The 22,673-nt window shown below is 37.1% G+C and overlaps 1 protein-coding gene across 3 annotated transcripts in view; it reads right to left on the reverse strand.

Annotated features, from left to right (window-relative positions):
- The window catches only part of BMP5 (bone morphogenetic protein 5), a 55,486-nt gene extending 33,014 nt beyond the window's left edge, over positions 1–22,472 (reverse strand). For 2 of the 3 annotated variants that reach the window (XM_048299628.1, XM_048299627.1), the window contains exon 1: positions 21,277–22,472. In XM_048299628.1, coding sequence (XP_048155585.1) covers positions 21,277–21,760 — 484 coding nt within the window. In that variant the 5' untranslated portion in view covers positions 21,761–22,472. The remainder of the gene's footprint in view (positions 1–21,276) is intronic. The other variant, XM_048299629.1, reaches the window with a different exon arrangement.
- Positions 22,473–22,673: the final 201 nt, after the last annotated feature.

Raw genomic sequence — 22,673 nt, forward strand, 5'->3', positions numbered from 1 at the left:
AGTAACATCAGTTTGGAAACAGTAGTTGTCTCCCTATATGTTATAGTTTGGACAGAAATCTCCATAATACCCCTAATAGCATCAGTGGGGTCCTCTCAGGACCACTCACAACTGCTGAAAGAATACTGATAGCCACTTTCTGATGGGCCTCAAAGTAATAGTTACAACTCACACATGTAGTACTAGTCTGTGTTTCCATGTATATACCTAAGGAAGATGCAGCACTGTCATCTGAAATGGATATGAGTTCAACATTTCTTTGGTTCAAGACAACATTCACAGGCAGGCCAGGACTTCAGAGTAGCAACAGTCTACAGAAGTGAAGTGTTGTAGGAAACAGGCACTGAACAGCACTGCAAAAACCCTTGAGTTCAAGGAGGTCCCACTCCCCACAATGAAGCCAGAATCTCTAACTGCAAATTTATGTCAGCCAATGTACAAAGAAAAAAAAAATTGTGTACAAATGTAGACAAGTTAAAATCTTGCATTACATAGCAGACTGAAAAAGATGGTGATGATGATGTTGCAATAATGATCAATGGTTAGAATGGTAGCCAAGCTAAAAAAGTAAAATATTATTTAATGATACTGAATATTTTAATACTGAAAATACTACACAAATCTTGATCCCTTCTGCATCTAATAAATGCCTAGTTAGGCAAGACTGTGAATGCTTAGTAGGGTATCTCTCAGGTCCTTTGTCCTGCTGAAAAGGCATGAAGTGCAGGGAGGCATCATGTCTCAAATACTTTTATTTCACAGGCGAGAGCTTTTCAGCACTGGCAGCCTGAAAAACACAGGTTAAGATTTTCAAGTATTCAATCCTTTCAGAATATTCTCATGTCATTCCAGCCCTGCTCAGTACATCTGCGTTTCTGTGGGACAAATCACAGCATCTAAAAACCAGTTGACCAGAAAATCAGTAAGTATTCTTTTAATCATTGGAGGAATATAATTTTTCTAAGTAAAAAGTATGTTGAATATTAGGGTAAATGCTGATTACAAAAAAATTATTCCTTTGCTCTCATTGGTGAGGATTCTTCACATTGACTTTTAAATTATTTTTATACCACCTGAAACTAATATATGCAGCACTATGGTTACATCAGACAAATCATGGCTCAGGGGAATATCACAAACACCTGCGTGTAAGATGGGAAAGAATGATATTTTCCACCCATGTGGCAAACTGATGAAACATTCACACTGTATTAACACTAAGTCCAACTCTGACAAGAAAAAAGTCAAATTTACATGAAAAAGGTATTTTGGAAAAAGGGTCTTCTTTTACACCAAGAGAAAATATCATGCAGTGATTTTCGTTAAGAAAACTATTTATCTTATGGGGGGAAAAAAAAAACAACAACTAAAAAATATCCAAAGTACTCATATGGATAGACTGTATAACTAGTAATCAGTATTTTAGAAATTCAGCTATAAGTATCTGATTATGTTAACTGAACTTAAAAATATAAAAACTGCTAGCAAAGAGTTTAGGTCATAGTGCATGAGGGACTATTAGATGTGCTCTTTCATTAGTGCTTAGCTCCACACTGATATGTGCTTCACTTTTTCTGAAGATGTTGGTGTGTGGCTGTGACACATAGGTGAAGTGAAAGCTGCTTTGGCAAATGGGTAACAAACCAAAGATATGCTGAAAGATATGTTATAATAAGCTGATTTTACAATATAAGATCCCAGGGTCCCAAGGAGGTTCACAAACAGTGAAGCCTCACTAATCAAATTAATGTCACTTTTTAACTACTAAATGTACCAAGGCAAAATGGAGGGTTTTACAGACCTGTGTAACTATAAAGGGTCATTTACACTCATCTCACTGGATTTCACTGTTTGACTCGAAATTCTTTGTATAAGTACTAAGTAAACCAGTCAGTTTTAATCACTCCAAGGTGAAAAAGTTTACAGTAAGCTGATACACTACAAACGACACTCATTTACATCTTGAATATAATGAAATGATAGTTTATCTACAGTGAACATTTGTGGTTATCTGACCAAAACAGGTCAAAGGTTCCAGGCATTTTCTCCTGAAATTACTCAGTGCTGCCTCTAATGACTGATAATTGAAAGCAGAGACTGGAAATATCAAATGTGGTAGGTGACAGATAAGCAACAGATTAATGCAAGTACTCTGTTACAGGACACTGAAAGGTCAGAGGCCCTAGGAATTAGCTATTGTGCTACTGTGAAAAGACAGACATCAAATAGCTGTTTGCCTCATTCTTGTTCTTCTCTCATTCAAATTCCAGTATCATAGATGGGACTGTTTAAAGCGACTCACCTTTTATAAATTAGGGCAACAAATGTTTTATAGGGTGTGGGGAAAGGAGAAAAGGGATTCTAGAAAAGCATATAGTGTTTAAAAAATCTGCCAAAATAAAACAGCTATGCTAGGTGTAAACATTTTATTGAAGTGCATCTGAGAGAAGGACATTCATTAGAATGTCATTCTCAGTTGGAGAGACACCAGGTTACAGATTCTAAAAGATGTATTTTTATATTTTTAATCTTTGTCACTTTTTTGGCTTGTAGAGAATTAATATCAACTTTAGAAAATCAGCTTATCCCAGCAGGCATCCCTTTCATCTTTTCACCCTGGAAGTCCTAAAAATGTAAAATCTAGTTAATATTGAAGTCAGTAGCAGCTGTTTCATTCTGCTCATTGGTCATTGAATGAGCAATACAGTCTTCTAAAAAAGATTTTAAATCAAGTGGATTTTAAAGTCCAAGAATGAAGAAAAATAACTTCCCGAACTGGTGATTAAAAGACAAAAAAGTAGCAGACTATAATTCTACTTCTCTAAGCACTACTGCTTTACGACATTTAATTTGTGTTTTAGAATGGTAAGATTCCTGATCTGAACTCAGGAAATCTGTTTTGAGCTAGACATTGGAACTGATAAAATAGTCACCTGTCCTTAAAGCATTGCTTTGGACACCAGAGATACCTGCCTGATACAGTCAGTGGAGAGAAAATTCTGTTTGTTAAGGGTCAGCTGTCTTGCACCAGCCAGTAAACAGAACAAAGCAGTTTATCTACATTTCCCCTTTAGTGTGCTGCAGCTCCAGAGAATCAGAGTAAGAGATAGTCTTTGCTCAGTAAAAGGACATTTCAATCCTTATCAGCTGATTTCAATGACTGGATCCTAACTGCCATGATGCTGAGTAGCCCAGCAGTGGGACATCCTCAGCCATTGCACAGAAGAAATGCAGGGGTTGAGGGCCAAAATGAGAATAAAATAAGTTTTTTTTCCCACACTTGACTTTTTCTTTATTATTTGACATTTGATATTTACCATTTACATTACCATAATCATTCAGGTGAGGGTTTTAACTACAAAACTTCAGTCATGCACCCCATTGTGTGTCTTCCTTTTAGTATGAAGTAGTTGTCAGCTCAGAAACATGGTGGGATGGCTCTCACAACTGAAGTGCTGTAAAAGATGGCTATAAACTCTTGAGAAGGGATAAGGAAGGAGAGGCAGTGAGGTAGCCCTCTCTATTAGGGAATGTTTTCATTGCCTAGATCTTAATTATGGTGACAGCAGGATTGAGTGTTTATAGGTAAGAATCAGAAGGAAGGTAAATGGCAGATATCTTGGTAGAAGTCTCTTAGATACAATCTAGCCAGGATGAAGAGGCAGATGAAATGTTCTACTGGCAGCTGGGAGAAGTCTCCCAATCACCAGCCCTTGTTCCCGTGGGGGACTTCAACTTACCAGATGTCTGCTGGAAATACAACACAGCAGAGACAAAACAGTCTATGAGGTTCCTGGAATGTGTGAAAGAGAAATCCCTGACACAGATGGTGAGGGATTCAGCTAAGGAAAGTGTCCTGCTGGACATGCTGCTAGTGAACAGAAAATGACTAGTGGGTGATGTGATAGTTGGAGGCCTCTTGGGCACAGCAAACACAAAATTATGGAGCTTTAATGGAGTTTTTAATTCTTGAAGAAATAAAGCAGGGGATCAGCAGAACTGCTCCTTTGGACTTCCTGAGATCAGACTTTGGCCTGTTTAGCAGGCTGGTTGGCAGAGTCCCTTGGGAGGCAGACCTGAAGGGTAAAGGAGTCCAGGAAGGATGGACATCCTTCAAGAGAGAAATCTTAAAGACCTGTGTGCTGAAAGACCAGCCAGTGGGGAAGAGGAGCAGCCTGCCTGATGAAAGAGCTTTGGCTGGAAATCAGAAAATAAAGGGGAGTTTATGCACCTTGGAAGAAGGGGCAGGAAATGAGGAGGACTACAAGAATGTCATGAGATTATGCAGAGAGAAAATTAGAAGGGCCAAAGCCCAACTATAATGTAATCTGGACACTGCCTTAAAACATAGTAAAAAGGTTACTGTAAATACATCAGCAACAAATGAAACGCTAAGGAGAAACTCCATTCTATTTGATGTGGGAAAAAACAGAGTGACAAAGGATGAGGAAAAGGCTGAGGTACTTAATGTCGTCTTTGCCTCACCCTTTAATAGAGCTGGACCAGTTGTCCTCTGAGTGCAAGCTACCTGAGATGGAAGACAGGTACAGGGAGCAAAACGAAGCCCTCAAAGTGGTGGACTTGTTGGTGAATGTTTAATTCTTGTAGTCAATGATCTTAAAGGCCTTTCCCAATAGAAATGATTCTATGATTCTGTGATATCTCACATGAAATATGTAGGCAGAGGTTGAAAATAGGTGTCCCCAAAATTACATTCCACACATACCCTATCTTGGACACAAAAGTCATCGTCAGAAACTTAACCTACATTTGGATCCCCCTCAAACTGAAGAAAAGCTGTTTCCATTATCCGTGGGGATTTTGCTTAATTAGAAAGGGCAAGTCTGGAGATTTTTTTTTTTTAATTGCAACAGTTCTGTTTCTTAAAAACTGTTTTATTGCAGTAGTTTATATTTGAGTTTCTCTGCATTTATTATTATTGTATTGGTTGTAATTAAAGTAATTACATATTTAGAGTTGTGGTTTTGAAATAATGATGTAAATTACTTTCACATGAAATATACTTTCTTTTCAAAACAAAAAGAATAACGTTTGGTCAGTTATATGCTGCAGCTAGATCTATTGCTGTAAATTTAGAGTTATTTCACTAAATTCTGTATTTTCAGGTCAGCTACTGACATCAATGACCAACATTTTCCTATTTTGTTTACCAAAATTAGAGGCAGTATGAAAATTGTTTGATGAAATACTGTGCAGCTAGTGACAGTTTTAATAAATGAAATACTGTTTATCAAATCCAAATTTTTTACGGTAGAACATCCCTTCCATAATTGAACAGAATTACTGAACTCTTTGAATTGCAAAGGAATTCAAATCAAAATAAAGTCAATGAATAAAACCTTCAACAATGGCAACAGAATCTAGAGCAAGAATGAAAAGAGAAAGCAAATTAAAAAATCAAACCAACAAAAATCCCATTGCCGTTTTTCAAAGCAAATATTTCACTTATTGGTTTTCTTTCTTTAACCCTCAAAAAATGCATTTCAATATCCCATTCTTTATAAAAAACGAAGAAGTTCGACTATATTAATGTATTTTAACCAAGCACTTAGTATTACACCTTTTGAGAGTGCTGTTCTGTTACTAAAATGTTCATTTCTTCATTTTGTTATTGTAGTCAATAAGATCTCATAGATCCTTACCAATTAACACACATTTGAAAAACTCAAAATAGTGGAAAGACTAAAATATTATTAAGGTGTACTTTGAGATAATGTGATTTCTACTTTCTAATCCCCTCAAAATGCACATGCAATATTCTCATGTTAGTAAGTGATAGAAAGTAAATGATAAAAGTTACACACCCAGGTAAATAATGAAAGTCACACCCATACTAGAATATAAGTGAATATATAAAAGGATAAGTTTCTTTTTTTTTCAAGGTTTATTTTAAGAATTAGAACTCAGTTAATAGTTAAAAGCTTCCAGCTTTTCCAGAAAGAAAGAGATCCCAGAAATCATATAACAGTGCCTGCCAGCAACTTTTATAAGCAGATACATAAAGAAATGCCTCAATCAAAGAGGCATAACTGGGCTTGGCTTTCTCACATGTAATCTTCCAGGTGATCTGGATACTGTGAGATTACCCATGATACCTTCTTGTTACTTTACATTAAATTATGCAATGAAATAGAAGTTTTAATGAAATTGCTGGTCTGCATTCAATAGCCAATGTTTTGTTAAAAATTTCATTGCTAAACATGTGTTATTCACTCAATTTACCCTTCTTCGAAGTCAAATGCACTTGCTCAACAAGTCAAAACAAGTGCTGCACTGCAGCTGGTCCAATAATAATTAAATGCTGGAAGGCTTTCAGTTGTTGATGCAAAATAAGTGGGAAAGCAACACCCTGCTTTTCTTATGCTGCCTTGAACCCAGCCAATACAAGGAGGAGTAAGTAACCAGACAAAGAGATTGAGTTTTGGAAGTGAACAGAACTTTGAGGGTCTAAGTTTGGGTATTATCACAATCCTAACATAAAAGATAGCTGGTGAAGCAATTCCTCAAAATCCTCTTTTTCTGATCGTTTTGACAGTATGATGCACTGTATCTTTCAACCTCACAAATGCAAATTATGCACTCCAGTTGTTCAGCTGTAGCACAAATCACAACAAAAGATACAACTGCGCATATGTGCTATTTAATCTTTAACAAGTAAGGACCCCGTGGTTTCTTTATTAAGTCACACTGTATTACAAAGGCAGTCCAGTCACAAATACATATGTTAATCTAAATCTACTAAATTTCTGATTGCATTCAGTTTCATCAGTGATAAATAAATCTTTACCTGGAAAAATAGAACCAATCAGAGATCCCTCTATTACATAGTTCTGAGCTAATGGATAGGTAAATTAGCTAATGCTTACACCACCATGCCTCAGGTTGCTAATTTTATCTTCTGTTTTCAATTATGTCTATTTTGCCTCACCTTTGGCAAAGCCAGTAAATTTTGATACCATCTGTAAATAGACTTCCTTTTTTTTCTCACATTTAATTTTGTTTTTCTATAATCACAGATCATCACAAAGAAAACTAACAATTATTGCCAGGTTTCTGACTGTGTGTGAAAGTCAGGATGTCAGATCAACACAACCTCAAGGTTAGCAAAAGACAGAAAAAAAGATCCCTCTTGGGTTCAGCTGCAACTGAATAGAAACAAAAGTTATACCTCTGGGATCCAATGGTCAGCAAATAGGTGTAAGTTATAACTGTTTTGACACTGTAAAAGTATACAGATGGAACATAACTTCTGAGGAGGGTGAAAGGGCATATATCATCATAGGGCAACTGGCAGGGGAGGAAAAGCTAAACATTAAAGTGCACTCTATCTTCTCACATCTCCTTAGTTTCTGCTCATGTTAACCCTCTGCTCACTTCCACCCAGAGGTGGCAAGTCACTCTACCATTTACCATTCACTCATATTGTCTCATAGACTCCATCTATTTTCTGCTGTGGAATTTGTTGGAAATGCTTCCATGGAAGTTGTGTCTGCACACTAAACTGGATACGACTGGATAGGCAATATTTTCTGCTCACTATGTGCTCACATCTGAGTATTTTAGTATTACCCATACCCATTTACACTGACCAAACATCTCATAAAAACAGTCCAGCCATAACAAGGATAAGGAAGGAAGCCCTCAAGAACGTCTCATTTAGAGAGCAGAAGGAGGCTTCATTACATAGAACAAATCAAAACATTTTTTCAGACTATATTATAGATAGGATGTTAAATACAATTGCAAAAAATAGCTGCTCGCAGGCCATGTACATAGTTACTATGTCAGCTTGGCTCATATAAATTCAGAGGTCCTCTGATTTATACTTTCGTTGCACAAATATATACAGGGCTAATCACTATACTGAGTCATCACCTTAAAATTAAAAATGTAGGGAGACCAAACTTCATCTTTTATAATCTGTTGGCCCTTGTTTTGAAGGTTTGTCCTGAACAGTCTTGCTGTTGGCCAACACCAAGAAACCACCTAAGAGAGCCTAAGCAGCGGAGCTGAGAAACAGCAATGGGGACAGAAGCACAGCAGGGACAGGCCCTCCCAGACACAACACTGGAGGCAAACAGGAGGAAGATGAGGAGGAAGAGCAGACAGAAGACTGGCCAGGTGTGGTGAGGAATGGCACTTTCAGACAGCAGGTTTTAACAGCCAGTTTGGGATCTGGCTGTGGTTTTAACAGCTTGTTAATACTGATACAAAATCCTCTCCTCTGCAGCTCTGCCGGTCTAATCTGACCATGATTTACTCCCACAGAGATTATTTCACCCCCATATGGAGTAAGTCCCCTCAACAAGAAGGAAAAAAACATTTGGGTTGGGTTTTTTTCTGAAAGAAGTTTAAAACTTACCAAAGTTAATGATCATTTCGACCCTCTTTCTGGGCAGAAACTCACTGACCATTAGTGAATAAAATACGTCTGTAATGCCATCCAGCATTACACCTGCACTGCCAAAGGAAAGGGAAAATAATCTTCATGAACAATGTTTGTGCCATGAAAGAGCTCAGATTAGCTCCAGGTAACACAACAGTAGGTCGTGATCCCTCACGGCAGGTTCTTTTGGACAGACTTGGGCAGAGAGACACAGGAGTCTCAAAATTACATAAAAAGCAAGAAAACAATTTCCAAACTAGAAAGAGAAAGTATGGCATTTTGCACACACAGTACTGTTCATCCAACAATTGTCTGATGCAAGATCATCACTCCTCTCCAAAAAAAACCAATGGTTGATGTTAATACATATGAGACAAGAGTAAGGTCCCCCTTCTTTGTAGTTACTCTGTCACAGAGTCACAGAGAGGCTGCAGTTGGAATGAATTTGAGGAGGTCATCTGCTCCTGGCTCAGTCACGGCCACCTAGAGCTGGTTGCCCAGGACTGTGGATATTCTTCTCACATTTCTGCATTTTCACTGTTACTCCACCTGAGACTGCATTTCTCGTATTCCTCACACAGTTACTTACAAACACAACACCCAATCCAATTCTAGAGGTATCTTTAGGTGTAATACTTCTCTGGAACAGCAAAGATTGCCTCCTGAAGCTTGAACTGTCTGGTGAGCTGATGTGCCCCAGACAAAGCTTGTGTGTGTTTCTGAGCAGAAGGTAAGAATGAGCAGGGAGTGGGAACCTGACCTGCAATCTTTTTGGTACAACACCACTAAGAATATTTCACATTCTTTTTGCAGCAGCTGATCAACCTTTGCCTTTGCACGTTTGCGCTAAATCTGTGTTTCCACTAGGGTTGGAAGTGACAACTGCTCTAATCTTTGGGGATAGACAGCTCCATTTGTCCATCCCCAAAACTGGGAGTATCACAGTCTCTCCTTTTGGAGACATGTTTTTATTCCCATTTTAATGAAAACACACTGCCTACCTGCAGACAAGGAGAAACAGCGTGATTTAATGGAGTTTGTGGTAAATCTCACTCATATAATGATGTAAAGTTAGTGATATAGTGGTATGTTAATAAAAGAAGCTTAATTACTGTGCAGCAGCAGATGGTAATGTAAACACAGGATGAACATCTCATAACTTGTTTGGGAGCTGTGCCCATGGAGCCAAGATTTCAGTTCATGAGTGTGCCTGTGTACCAGTTCCAGCTGAGTGATGAACCCCTTTTATATGAGGTCTCCCTGTACACACACATATGCTAATAAGCACATCTTTTGTATTTTGCATTTATAAGGAATACATACAATATGGAGGGAGCAGAATACAGCTGCTGGGCAATGAAAATGGTGGCAATACACTGTGAATCTTAATGACATTACTCTCTTCCTTCTGACCCAATGAATTGCAGCATGAACTTGAACCACTTGACCTCAAGATTAGCTCAGTTGGTCAGAGCATGGTACTAACATGACCAGGGTTGGGGATTCAATTCCCATATGAACCCTTCACTTAAGAGTTGCACTTGATCCTTGTGAGTCCCTTTCAGCTCTGAATATTCTGTGATCTCTGTATTAGAATTCACTCCACAGCATCAATCGCCTCTGGATTTTGCATTAACACATAGCTGTATTTCTATAGAAAAATATATATGTACATATATTTTCTAAAATTATAAATATATTTAAGATATGCTTACTTTAAAAATTGATATATCTAAAAATGCTTGTCTTTGTAAATGTGATGTCATTATTGTACACAGCCTCATTAAACATGATTATTAATTCAATAGTTTAAGAAATTCTGGGAAAAAAATTACCTTTTGAAGAACCACAGTTGATAGCTATAGAATATAATATAGGAGATAACCAAAGAATTAAAGAGAAGAAAAAACTTTGTTCTGAAATAAGTAATTTTAAATTCCTGTGATGCACAATACTATATAGTGTCACATTATACTACCTCTCAAAATTCTGAAAAATAAACCAACCCTTCCTGAAGGTCATCATATTTAATAGTATGTTTTCAGGTATACTTTCTATTGCTTAATATCAAAGAGAACTTAAAAATTATGATCATTTGAATACCTTATTATGACATCCAGCAAATTCTGTGTTTTATTTTTAATCATATAAGCTTGTGATTTAAATCAATACATCAAAACCATTTCACTATGTAAAAAAAATTGTGTCTAGTTGAACCATAGGTTTAACCTTTGCTACATGAAATACAGTACAGACTTTTAGCGTTCACAGTAGTGTTCAGTTCACGGTGACAACCATGGGCAGTACTGCATCAGCCTAAGGGCTCACAGCATTGCCCTAAGTAATTTGTCTTTTTTATCTATATTTTGACTCATGCTGGATGATAAACCATTGCAATAATGCCATAATTATGTGCAGTTAACCACTAAAACCAATTAATTCTTTATGGCACTTCATTCTGCAATAAGTCTATTATATCGCTGTTATAATAAAACAAAATGGAAGGTGTATTCTTTTGCCTTGTGCTCCTTAAAGTTTTGGGACTAGACTTTCACTTGGTAATGATAATTTTGTAGCTTTTATTCCCTTTTTTCTTCATTCATGTTAGGAAATCAAGTTTACTAAAAATTTGTGGAAAGTAAGCTATGGAACAATAACAGTAAAAGAAGCATATATATATATCTATATAGATGTATATATATCTCATCACTAGTGAGAAGAAAAGTGATATGGTCAATGCCAAGTGTTTCAAAAGCCACTGACTACATGAAAAGCATTGTAAAAAGTGCTTGAAGTTGCTTTCTGAACCTTTAGAGTGACCATTTTCAAGAACTGCGGCTCTTTCTGAATGTTGATTTGTTTTCATTTTTGTTTTTCTGCAGCTACAGGGGATAATTGCTGCTCTGTAATGAAACCTTAGATGTGCTCATAAATCATCAATGCACAGAAAATCTCGTAGCGAATATTATACAAGTCTCAAAAAACTCGTGGCAACTGGCAAGTCTATGCAAGCGTAAGAAACTCTGAAGTTTTGGAAAACCACCCAAGATATCACTTGTGGAAATAGAGGCTTGTGTCTTATATATCACCAGATGTGAACTTCAGCCCTTGCAGTACTGTTGATATCTCCCTCCTTTCTTGATCTCTTTGGAGAAATATCCAAGCTGTTAGTCAGAGAGGAGAAGCCCTTCACAGAGCAAAAAAAAAAAAAGTGTGATTTTATTCACAGAAGTACCAATGGTCCTAAATGGGAAAGGACTGGTTTAAGGAACTAATTTTGCCATCAACTGGACGAGCCACAGCTCTCATTACCCTCACTACAAGATTACTCAGCACCTCATACCACTGACTTCAGCTGCCATTTTAGTCTTCAGGTCTTTGGAGCAGATCCATAAACTCTCCTCCTTATTTCAAAATGTTACAACAGGATGTAATTAAGTACAATTAACAAGGAGGTCAAATGGTCATCTGATAAACACCGGTCCAAACAGGCAGCTTGAAAGGTCAGGGCTGCTAAAGCCACATAGTATTGATGGGAAAGAATATTATGATTTAAGGGGGAAAAAATTCCAATGACTAAAACTGAAGAGATTTACATGCTTTCTATATTACATACACAAAGCCATGCACACAGCCTGATATGCATGCACACATGATTCAGGGAGACACAAACCTATATTCTAAGAACAACAGCTAAGCTAGCCACACTTCCTCTCTCCATTACAACAGAAGACAAATCTGTTTTGGTGCTTAAATTCCCGTGTCTCTTTTTCATTTTCAGTATTTTGTAAACTGTCTGTTCTAAGAACAGCAAACTTGTTGCCCTTATAGGAAAGCCTTTTTTAGCCCTTTCTAAAATAACACTTGAGATCACCATGATGAAATGCAAGGTGGTGTGAGACTTTTAGAAGCAAAGTATTTTACGGAGCACACAGCCAGAGTAAAAAGCAGCTTCACAAGAAGAAAGCTATACCAGTACTCTGCAGCTTCAAAGAATGACATCACACAGAAGAGAAAATGAACACAGGAGTATTTGCCCATCCTCATTTTATGGACTGGAAAACAGAGGCACACTGTTTTCATTCTCTATCTGAGGCTCTTCAGGATTCTCGTGTTAGGTTGTTCTGACATTTCACTCTCTGACTTTCAGGTTTTGACTTGGCTGGGGGTGGGACTGACTCACTGCAAAACCTTTGCACACATTTCCTTCGCATGTATGAGGCAGCAGGGTAACCTGGTCAGGAGCAGCAGATTAACCTTTGGGATCACTAACATGTTATGACTTGTAGTTTTTGACAAATATTCCAGCTGAGCTAACCTTGGGAACAACCTTCCCAGAGCTATGTTCCTGCTGGATCTCCACCATCATAAATCACCCCAAAGACTACAGCTGTTATGGGGTTGTACACTGGGCTTGGACTTGCTCCCATAGCAATATCATCCACACTACTGTTCTCCCACTCTTTCAATTTCTCAGCTAGTATTTTTGAAAACTGTGCCACCAGAATCCCACAGCTCTAGGCACCAGATGCCATCAGATACCATCTGCCCCCTGCTCCAAAATCAGAGTCCCTGCTCATTCAGTGTCTCTGCTCCTTCTTTTTCTATGGTCGAGAACAAAACAGAACACCTTTTTTTTTTTTCCAGAATTTTGTTCTTTGTCAGAACAGAATTTAATACCTCTACCTCCAAAAATTATGCCATTCACCATTGAACAAGTCCAATACAATAAATTTTTGAAATTATTTTGCAGTTTCTTATAGCTCATACCCCACAGGTATTTCTCCTCCATTTTAAAAAAATAATTGTTTTAATGGATATGCCTATTCAAATTGCTCTTAATTTACAATAATTACTCTGGAATAGGGGTACAGCTTTACCAGATCATATGAATTTAACTTCATTAACTTGACTACAATCAAATACCTGTGAATTAAAACAACAATAATTTCATTTAGTTGACCCAGTCTACAAAGGGATATAATTACAGAATCATTGAAGCTGGAAAAGAACTTAAGATTCTCATGGAGTCTGCATAGGTAATATTGTTAAGCCAGAAAAAGATAAACCTTACAGAAATTTCAGTTGTTCAAATTTCTTCCTCATCCTGATTCTCCTTGAAAAAGAATTATGTGGAATTTTGCTTCTGCAAAGTCACTGGTTATTAGCTAGAGAGACACATCATGAACCAGCACTATCTGTCCTGGTGAGTTTTCTGGGTTCTTACTCATTACTAATTTTTGCCTCAGTTTGCCTTGAATTACAGTGGGAAAAAAAGTAGAACCACATTTTGGTGAGGTACCACATGGGATTAAGTTGTATAGCAGTGGTTGATAAAGCCAGGTTCTTGATCTATTGCACCAGAATAATCACCCAAAAAGAGCTGGGAAATACACACTTGAATTCACCTCTTGTAGCATCTCTCAATAACTGGGAAATTTCTGAGTGGAGAGCGGAGCTATAAAATCTCTCTTTTTCTGCTTATATTACAGTCATGTTTTGAATAGAAACAAATTCATAATTCAGTACAAAACACAAACCAGCTCTTGCTAGGTGTACCCCACCCACAAACTTAAATAATGTAGTTGTCAGGGTTGACAAGTTCTGCCTGCTGTAGCATTTCTGTGTTTTATAGGAAATTTTAACCAGGGGTGTTATTTTAAGAGATGAGCAAATGGGGAAACCCCATGGCCTAGCCAATAAATATGAACTTTAGGTGCAATGGAGCACTCATAAATATGACTCAGAACAAGGGGATTCATTGTTTCTCTCGACCCCTCTTAGCTGCTCCTCTGATCTCAACCTCTGTGTGCGTCATGGCAGCCCTCATCCTTTAACCTGCGGTTTTTAAAAGCAGCTTCTAAGTTATTTATGGCTGCAAATGTTAGTAGCCCGTCTGTGTACTCCCGGCACACGCATACCGAAGGGTGGGGGAAGCTGCATTTTGTTTTGCAAGGATGAAAAGTTTTGTCCAGGAAGCCAAGTGCCTCAGAAGGCTGAGGTAGCTGCTCTGCCACAAGGGATTCAGAAGAAAAGTGCTCCCTTTGCCTTCAAGACTTACTCAGAGAGGAAACCCATACTGGCATTAATTTTGCCTTTAATTTGTACATTATCTGTCTTTATCATGCTCTTTGCTCTTTCTCCGTCTTCATTCACCTTCTCCCTATCATGATGAACTTCCATTTTTGGAATTCTATTGGCATGGGAAATGATCTCAGTGCTGTTACATCACACTCCATGTGAGGCACAGAGGAGTAGGACTAAATATTCCAGCAATACCAGCTCCTGCAGAGGCTGTTTCTCTGTTGTGAGCCTTTCCCATGCCCAGCAGGTCTGTATCCAGCCCTGTACATTGGCTGTTGCCTACTGAGAAGAGGGATGTCCTCCTTCTGAAGCCCAGCCTGTGCTTTGCTGTTTTTCTCTCATGCCTGCTCTCATTCCTTCTCTCTCCACCTCCCGCACTGTCGCCTGGTCTCACCATTTCTCGGCCTTTAATCCTTTCTACAGGCAAATGCCACTGACATAAAACTAAAGTTCAGTGACCCTGCCTAGACAGCAGGGGTTAGAGACAAGGGAAAGGATAAGGAGGAGAGGATAGGGAAAAGTGTGGGAAATAATTATAAAGTCTGGTAGCAGCCAGAGCTCTCCTGAAGCCCTGGGGAGCCTTTCTTTAGCTGGAGGCTGCAATTGGCACTTCATAAACTGTTCATTCTCAGCTATGTGGAAACACCAGACGACACCTAGAATGATCAGACTGCAATCAATCAATTTTTTCCAAATTCTATTAGTCTGTGGGCCTATGAAAGCAAGCTGAAAGGAACTGCCATGGCTAAAAAGAAAAGAAAAAGGAACTGCTCCTGTCATAATTACCACCATAACTCAGGCAGTAAGTAGGCAGGTAGCCATGGTAAAATTCTTTGCATAATTTAACATCCAGAGAAAATAACAACAGGACCAATGAGTGTGGGAGATGACAGAGATGCCAAAGTTGTCCAGTTAACTAAGAAAACAACCCAGAGTTTGGGGAGAGAACCAAAAGACTCTCCATCCAATCCATGGCAGGATTCCTCCCCTAATAATTTCCACACAGAGATGTCTCCACAAGCCTGCTTCTTTCTCTTTCATGGTTAGCCAGAGTCACTGCCAGATTGTGTTTTCCTGGGAAAATATGCACTGTACAATACATACAATCCCCAAAACCCCACCCAAAGTCTGTGTTTAGTCTGGAAAGGAACACTTTCTAAAGAAGAAGCGGAACTGGGTCAGCCATTCTTCCCAATGGGAAAAATATTAATAATAATATATATTTATATATATCCATACATATATATAGCTTTTCACCATGCACGTCTAACCATCTGCTAAATCAGTTTCTCTTCAGTTATCTGCAATTTCTTTCAAACCTGTCGGCAAGGAGAGTCAGACAGTTTTATACCCCAGTTAATGGAGAGCTTGACATTTTTTTGGCTGGGTAGATACAATAATTTACTCGGATTTAAAGTGTTAACTTTGGCAAAAAAATTAATTGACAGTTATAAAAACATTATTTTGTTAGATGATATTTATGGATCACACAAACCTATTTTGAGGTAGAGCTATGTAGTTCTTAAGATTCATGTAACTTGAGAGATTTCAAAGGAAATATAAAATATTTCAATATAAAACAACAAATGTAGTGTAATTCAAAAAAAGAATATGTGGAATATTTCTTGCTAAAAATTAAAAGTAATCTCTAAAAACCTGCTCTGTCGTTGCACAAAAATGGGTTAAAATTCTAATGAATTTATAAGTATTAGACGAGAATTTTTATGTCATCCTGTGAGTAAAGTCCTTTTGTTCTGAAAACAAATAAAATTCTTTTGCAGAGAGTTGTCTTAATATTTAACTGGATCATAGAAAATTATTTCATAATTCATAGTTATTTCTAATGCCTGACTGCAATAGGTCACAAGAAATTCATTGTGTTCACTGACTGGGTGACAAAACTTTAATAAAGGGGAAAAAAACATCTTAGGATTTCCAGATGCCAACTGATGTCTATTTCTGATGAAAATTAAGTGAGACCTGCTTGATCCAATTTGCTCTAAATTTAATGTAAAAGAGTGAAAAATGATGCCTTATTGATTTGGGGTTGCCATCAAATAAAAGCTTCACAAACGTTTTCTCATTTTTTTCTCAGTATTGATCCAAATCCTCAATTAAAGACATGGGGTCTATTTGTTATTTAACAAGTTTTATCTCTGTAATAGCACCCCTCTGTTCAAGGCAAGATAATAGCACTATTTCCATCACTTCAGCTAAGGCTGTGTCAATATTTTCATTAGAAGCCTGCATTTATATACTAAAACTGTACCACAGCCAAGGAAATTCACGTACGGTTAAAATTAAGACAGCTACATCTGAAATCCTGTGGAAAAGAAAGAAAGTGTGCTCATTCCTAAGCTTTAGGACAGAAGTTAATGATCCTGAGGCCTTTTTGCGTCTATCCTTCAAACCCCTTCCTCAGCTCCTGGCATTTTATAGCTTAGCACTCCATATCCCTCGCTGATGATATGTTAGCTGTGAGTGGAAGGTTGTAGAAACTGAATTAGTTTAATTTAAGAAACGAGCTACTATGTATGCTCAAGGTCTGATTGCAGTAAGGAATCCTTTCTTTTTTGTGTGTAACAAAAATATATTTGTACAGGTATTTGGTGTGGATTGATGGACTATAGGTTTCTCAAAGTAGCTGTAAAAAGTTGTTCTATGCCATGTTAGTGTTCTCCAGTGAACACAATGGACTATAAATCTTTCAAATTTACGTATTTGCTCAATGATTCAGGTTTTAAAAAAGAATATAATCTGTAAAACAGTGTTCAAACTTGGGATAGAAAAGTTGGAGAAATATGAACAGTCTTCCGTGCCTCAGACAAAATTTCCATTGATTTCAGTGTCCGGTTTAAGAACTGAATACAGCACGAGCAGTTTTAAAATTATTCTAAGATTGTGGAATCAGTCACATTGTGTGTGAAGAAGAAAAAATGTCTTTCTAGGGCATACTGGTTACTTTAAAAATCTCAGTAATATTGTATACTTCTTAGCATGTGTACATCAGGGTCACAAATTTTATTGTGATCTTCACATTCAAGTTTTTGAAATTAACTTTATATGCTAAAAAAGAAAACATAACAGAAAACCACAAACCCAGATATATATCTCCCATTTTATGAAAGGTTCATATCAATTAGCAGGAAAACATGAAGAAAGCAAACAGACTTGCTTAGCAAATGAAACAATCTGTTAGGAGAAAAACTAACAGAGGTGTTATTAAAAAAATGAAAATACAGACCATTTGAATTGCATGAGAAGGAACACTTAAGTATAGCAGATTTAATGATCACTTTGATGATAATGGAAAAATCAGTATTTGAAATGTTTAAATGCAGTTTACAAAAGTGCTGTTTCTGCAAGCCTCATCCATGTAGATCTATTTTATTCAATCCCCCTCTTTCTGTAGGAGGTGAAGTGGGAACACTAACATTTATCTTTAAAAAGTCCTTCCCTGACTAAATTTTGAGTGCGCAAAAAGCGATAGGAGTGCATAAGTATTATTTGCCTGTTCTCTGGGGAACAGGGTATCCTATATATGTCATTTTGGGAGACCAGCCACAAAGAAGATGCCAGAACTCTTAGGAGTCAGGGCTTTGCAATAATATAATAAAATATAATAATAGGATAAAAAAACACCCAGTTAGGAAAACAAAGTTCTGAATTTGTAGGTGATATAATCAGATCTTTGAAAATCCCAGTGTGTTTAGTGGAGGATTTATTTTTTGACTGCTGGACCAAACCCAGTTAACTCCTCTGTTACACTCATCAATATTTATGGAGAGTTGCCAACACACACAGTCTTACACAAAACACAGGACAAGACAAAGTCTCTGTCTTGTTGTATCTTTCAAGAGAAAAAGAGATGGAAATTCTGATATAAATTCCAGTAGAAAGAGCAGGTGTTTACAATTTTAACTTCAGGAGAAATAAATGCATTCTTATTTTTCTCCCTGGTTGGTTGACAGAATTATGATTGCAGTTCCCTTGATGACTATTTTCTAAATTTGTTTTTGAAAGTGAGGCATTTGCAGCTCTGACAGGTTGTGGGTTTAATCAAAATTAGCATAGAAGTTCCAATTTTTATTCTTTAATATAAAATTATTTGGTCTTGTCTATTTTTTCTTTACTTTTTAATCATGTTCAGTCTTTTCCATTCTTATGCTTAATAATTTCTATCCAACATCTCAGCCACATATTTCTTGTTTCAATAGATATGTCTTAAATTGTTATAATTGGTACAATTATGTACAAAATTTCAATTTAAAATATCATGATGATTAATAGAGTTTTATTATTCCGCATTTTGTAATTAATGCTGTGCAAGTATGAACATGGTGAATATTATTTTCAGAGCAGATTTATTTGATGCAAGTTGTCTGAGGCTTCAATTCTAAATCCATTTATTACTGTGCTTCATCAGCATTTATTGATTTTAAGGTACAGCATTAGCATTCACTTATCACTGCATATTTTTCCCCATTCTCCATTAAAAGAGCTTGCCCTCATCTGTCACAATCTCATACTGCATAAATCATATAAAATGGTTACTTGTTTCCATGATTTATTTCATTCTTATGTTAATTATACTGAAACATAGGATTGTTTAATAAAAATGTTGAAGCTAATCTATATTGGTCATCAATATTTTTTACGCATGTTACACGGTGGAATGTGTGATATACCACAATATCCAACTTGTATGGAAGGGCATTTAAAGTGAATTAGGATTTAAATTAACTTAGAGCTGAGACACATTTTAATTTTACAGATGCCAAATCAAACCCGATATTTACACAGTATTTTGTTATAAGTTAATGGTGTGTATTAATATTTACCTCTAGAAAAATACAGCATCTCACCCCCAGTTTTCACAGTCTCGAAACATAAGATGGGCTTTAGCTTCTCAGAATTACTTTCTTAAGGCAACAGTGGCTTCCCAACAAAATAAGACAAATATTAGAAATTTCCCACCCAAGGTAAGACACTCAGTGGAAACTTGAGTTCTTCCAGAGAAGGTTTTTGTCTGAGGAAGCACAGTAGGATCAGCCTAGGACATATCTGACACTAAAACTTCAAAGACTTCTACTTGTTCATTGCAAGAAGTCCTATTGTAATCAAAGAAATCAAAGGCTAGGTCCCATGTAAATAGTCCTCAGGGATGCTGATGGAATGGTCCCTGACATATTTACAGATGGTACTTCTCAGGACACACAAGGAAAATTTTTGCAGGATCTGTGCCTTTACTACTGCTGAGGATAAGAGCATTTCCTATTTTTCTGTATAACTTTTCCATTTTAAATTCAGCCGACTCCAGTTACTCTGGGTAAATAGAGGCATGCAATGTTAATTTAAAAGTAATACATGGGCAATATATAGCTGTTTCTTAATGATAAGGAAAACATATTCAAAAAATGGATTCCATTTTTTTCCTAACCTGTTATTTCCAGAGCAAAAACAACAAGCAAATGTATTTAGAGGTGTGGACATGTGTTACTCTTAAGGTAAAGGATCTCAGACTTGAACACCTCCTTATCAGCCAAATAATTAATGAAAAGTGATTTTATTATTACAGCAAATAAACTCTAGAGTGTTACTTTCCTTGAATTTTAGTACTTGGAGTATTTAGTATTTACTAAAAACCTGGTAGACATAAAAAGTACAGAATGTGTGTGATAAACTGAAGGTATTTTGGAACATATGCTGCTGTTAAAAAGTTTCTACAGAAAGTATTATCCTGGAAAACAAGAGTTCATCAGAATTTGTACCAGCTTATTGTGAAACTTCCAGTTTTCAATTAAATCTCTTGCTATTCAAGGTCGAATGAGAAGGGGTTTTTTTAGCCAAATTTATGAGTCCTGCAGCATTTAAAATACTTATAAAAATACTAAATGAATTTCATTAATTATTTGCATCTTTCTAGATGAGACTTAAGTTGCCTTTTAGTAAAGAAATCTGTAACCACTTTTTTTTACCTACAATGTAACTGGCAAGCATGTTTATTACACTCAGAAGCCAATATAATTTAGTTTTATCAGGTTTTGTATCTGAATTGATAAAATTTTCAAAAGCAGTCTTTGCTTGCATTTTTCTGGTGTTTAATACTCCACTTGTCATTTAACATATTTATGACAGATAAAATAAGAACCATTGTAGATTCTGAGCACCATAACAGTATAATAAAACACAGCCTGTTGTTATTACATAGAAATAACAAAGGAACAGCAACAGATTATTTCAAATACAGTCATCCAGCTGAAAAGATAGTAAAACTCTGACTCTTAACAACAGAAAAAACCCCACTAAATAACCTAAGAATGGGGTTTTTTTAATGGTTTCACTTTTCCCTTTTCATACCTTTCCAGGCTTTAAAATATTAACAACTGATGTTTGTTCATGTGTGAGCTTTAAGGAAAACACTGAGGGAAATAACTGAGCAATAGGCATAAGTGTTTGATTTTTAGAGATTTAAAAAAAAAGGAGTTAGCTGGCCTAAGGCTAGAATTTTCATTACATCAATGAAAGAAAGAAAACAGAAGCCAGCAGAGGGAAGTTATAGAAACTGACTTTATATAAACAGTGAGAAAAATCTTTTTCCATGGCCACCTACAATGTAGCTACTTTACCATCCGTTATGATTTTTCTTTTACCAGTGGCACAGCAGCCCGGGCCCAATCCTGCTGTTTTAGAACAGGTTACAGTTCGGCCGAGAGGTTTGCCCTTTACAAGATCAGGCTAACAGTTTGTCAAAGAGAGCAAAAACAAAAAATATTTCCACATACCTAAATTGACAAAGCTCATGACCATGTCAGCATCATTCAGAAAGTTGGTGTCGTGCACGCTGGCTAAGGGAGGATTCTGTGTGGTCAGGGGGGTCATGCGAGACAATTGTATTCTCCGCGAATATCCATTTGGAGAGGCAGGGTATCCTTTTCGTATCCCTCTGCTCTCCCCTGCCATTGATCCCTTTAGTGAATACTCCAGCTCCTCAGAATCCTCTTCATTTGTCATGGCATTATACAGGTCCAGCATGAAGAGGGGTGCAGAAGAAGCCTGCTTTCCTGGTGAAAATGGTCTGGGTCTGTGAGGTAAACCCAGGATAGAGAGAATCTCTCTCTGAATCTCCCTTCTCTCATGGTTCCGCAGCCTCCTGTAAATAAAACTTGAATGGACATGATTGTCTCCTAAACCTCCCTGTGCGTGACCCACCAGAACCCAGCAATTCCAGAGCAAGCCCACGAAAGTTTTGAGCGCAGTTAGGTTCATCTTTGAAAAGAAAAAGAACAAGGAAAAAAAAAACCGACAACTTTGCTCCTACTTGTTCTGAGTTCCTATGAGGTCTGCTTTCCCAGTAGTTGAAAAACAAAATTTACCTATTTTTCATGTCAATGTCATCTCTAAACATAACATCGTAACATCTTTGGTGATTCCTCTCCCCCCACCCTGTTTAAATATTATGGAATGTGTCAGGTTGCAGTTATTTCTAAGAAAGCTGAAATTCAGACTTCCAATTTTCCACTGTTGTTATCGTTTTTTCTGCATTTATGGAGCAGAAGACCAGTATTTTGTCAGCTGACCTAGGCATTCCTATATAAACCTTAGATAACCAGGTCTTTGGTGGGGAGCTGTATTAGCAAGAGATGTTCTTCTGACACATTGTAGTTCCCAGAGTTATCTTCCCTCGTTATTCTGAGTTCTTCGTACACCTTGCGCTCTTCCCAAGATAAAATCCTGAGTCACAGATTTGTCTTGATCTGTACCTTGGTGGTGTAACACATATTTGTCCAGCAGCCTGGTGATAACTTTAACATCTTTTGAATCGCTTGAGTGTAAAGTAATTCTAAAGCATTTACTAATCAAATTAATGTGTTGCCATGAATTTACTTGCAAAAAATAACCTTCTGTAAATCCATTCAACCCTTTTCAGCTTCTGAACTGTTATTTCCAACTGTAGCAGGCACAAATATAACAGCTCTCTTCAAGAGAGATCTAAAGACTAATGTAAGCACAACCCTGCTGGGAAAGAAGAGGCTTCTCATTGTAATTTGAAACGGGTATAGCAAAAAAGTCCTTAACCCTTCTCTTGCCAGATAGAGCTTTAAACCTCTCCCCCATCTCTCCAATCTACAGTAATATACCTCATTTTGGCTATCGGCTGTTTTTTGGTAACAGCTTGCAC

This window comes from Corvus hawaiiensis, chromosome 3, assembly GCF_020740725.1.
Source record: "Corvus hawaiiensis isolate bCorHaw1 chromosome 3, bCorHaw1.pri.cur, whole genome shotgun sequence".
Classification (NCBI taxonomy): domain Eukaryota; kingdom Metazoa; phylum Chordata; class Aves; order Passeriformes; family Corvidae; genus Corvus; species Corvus hawaiiensis.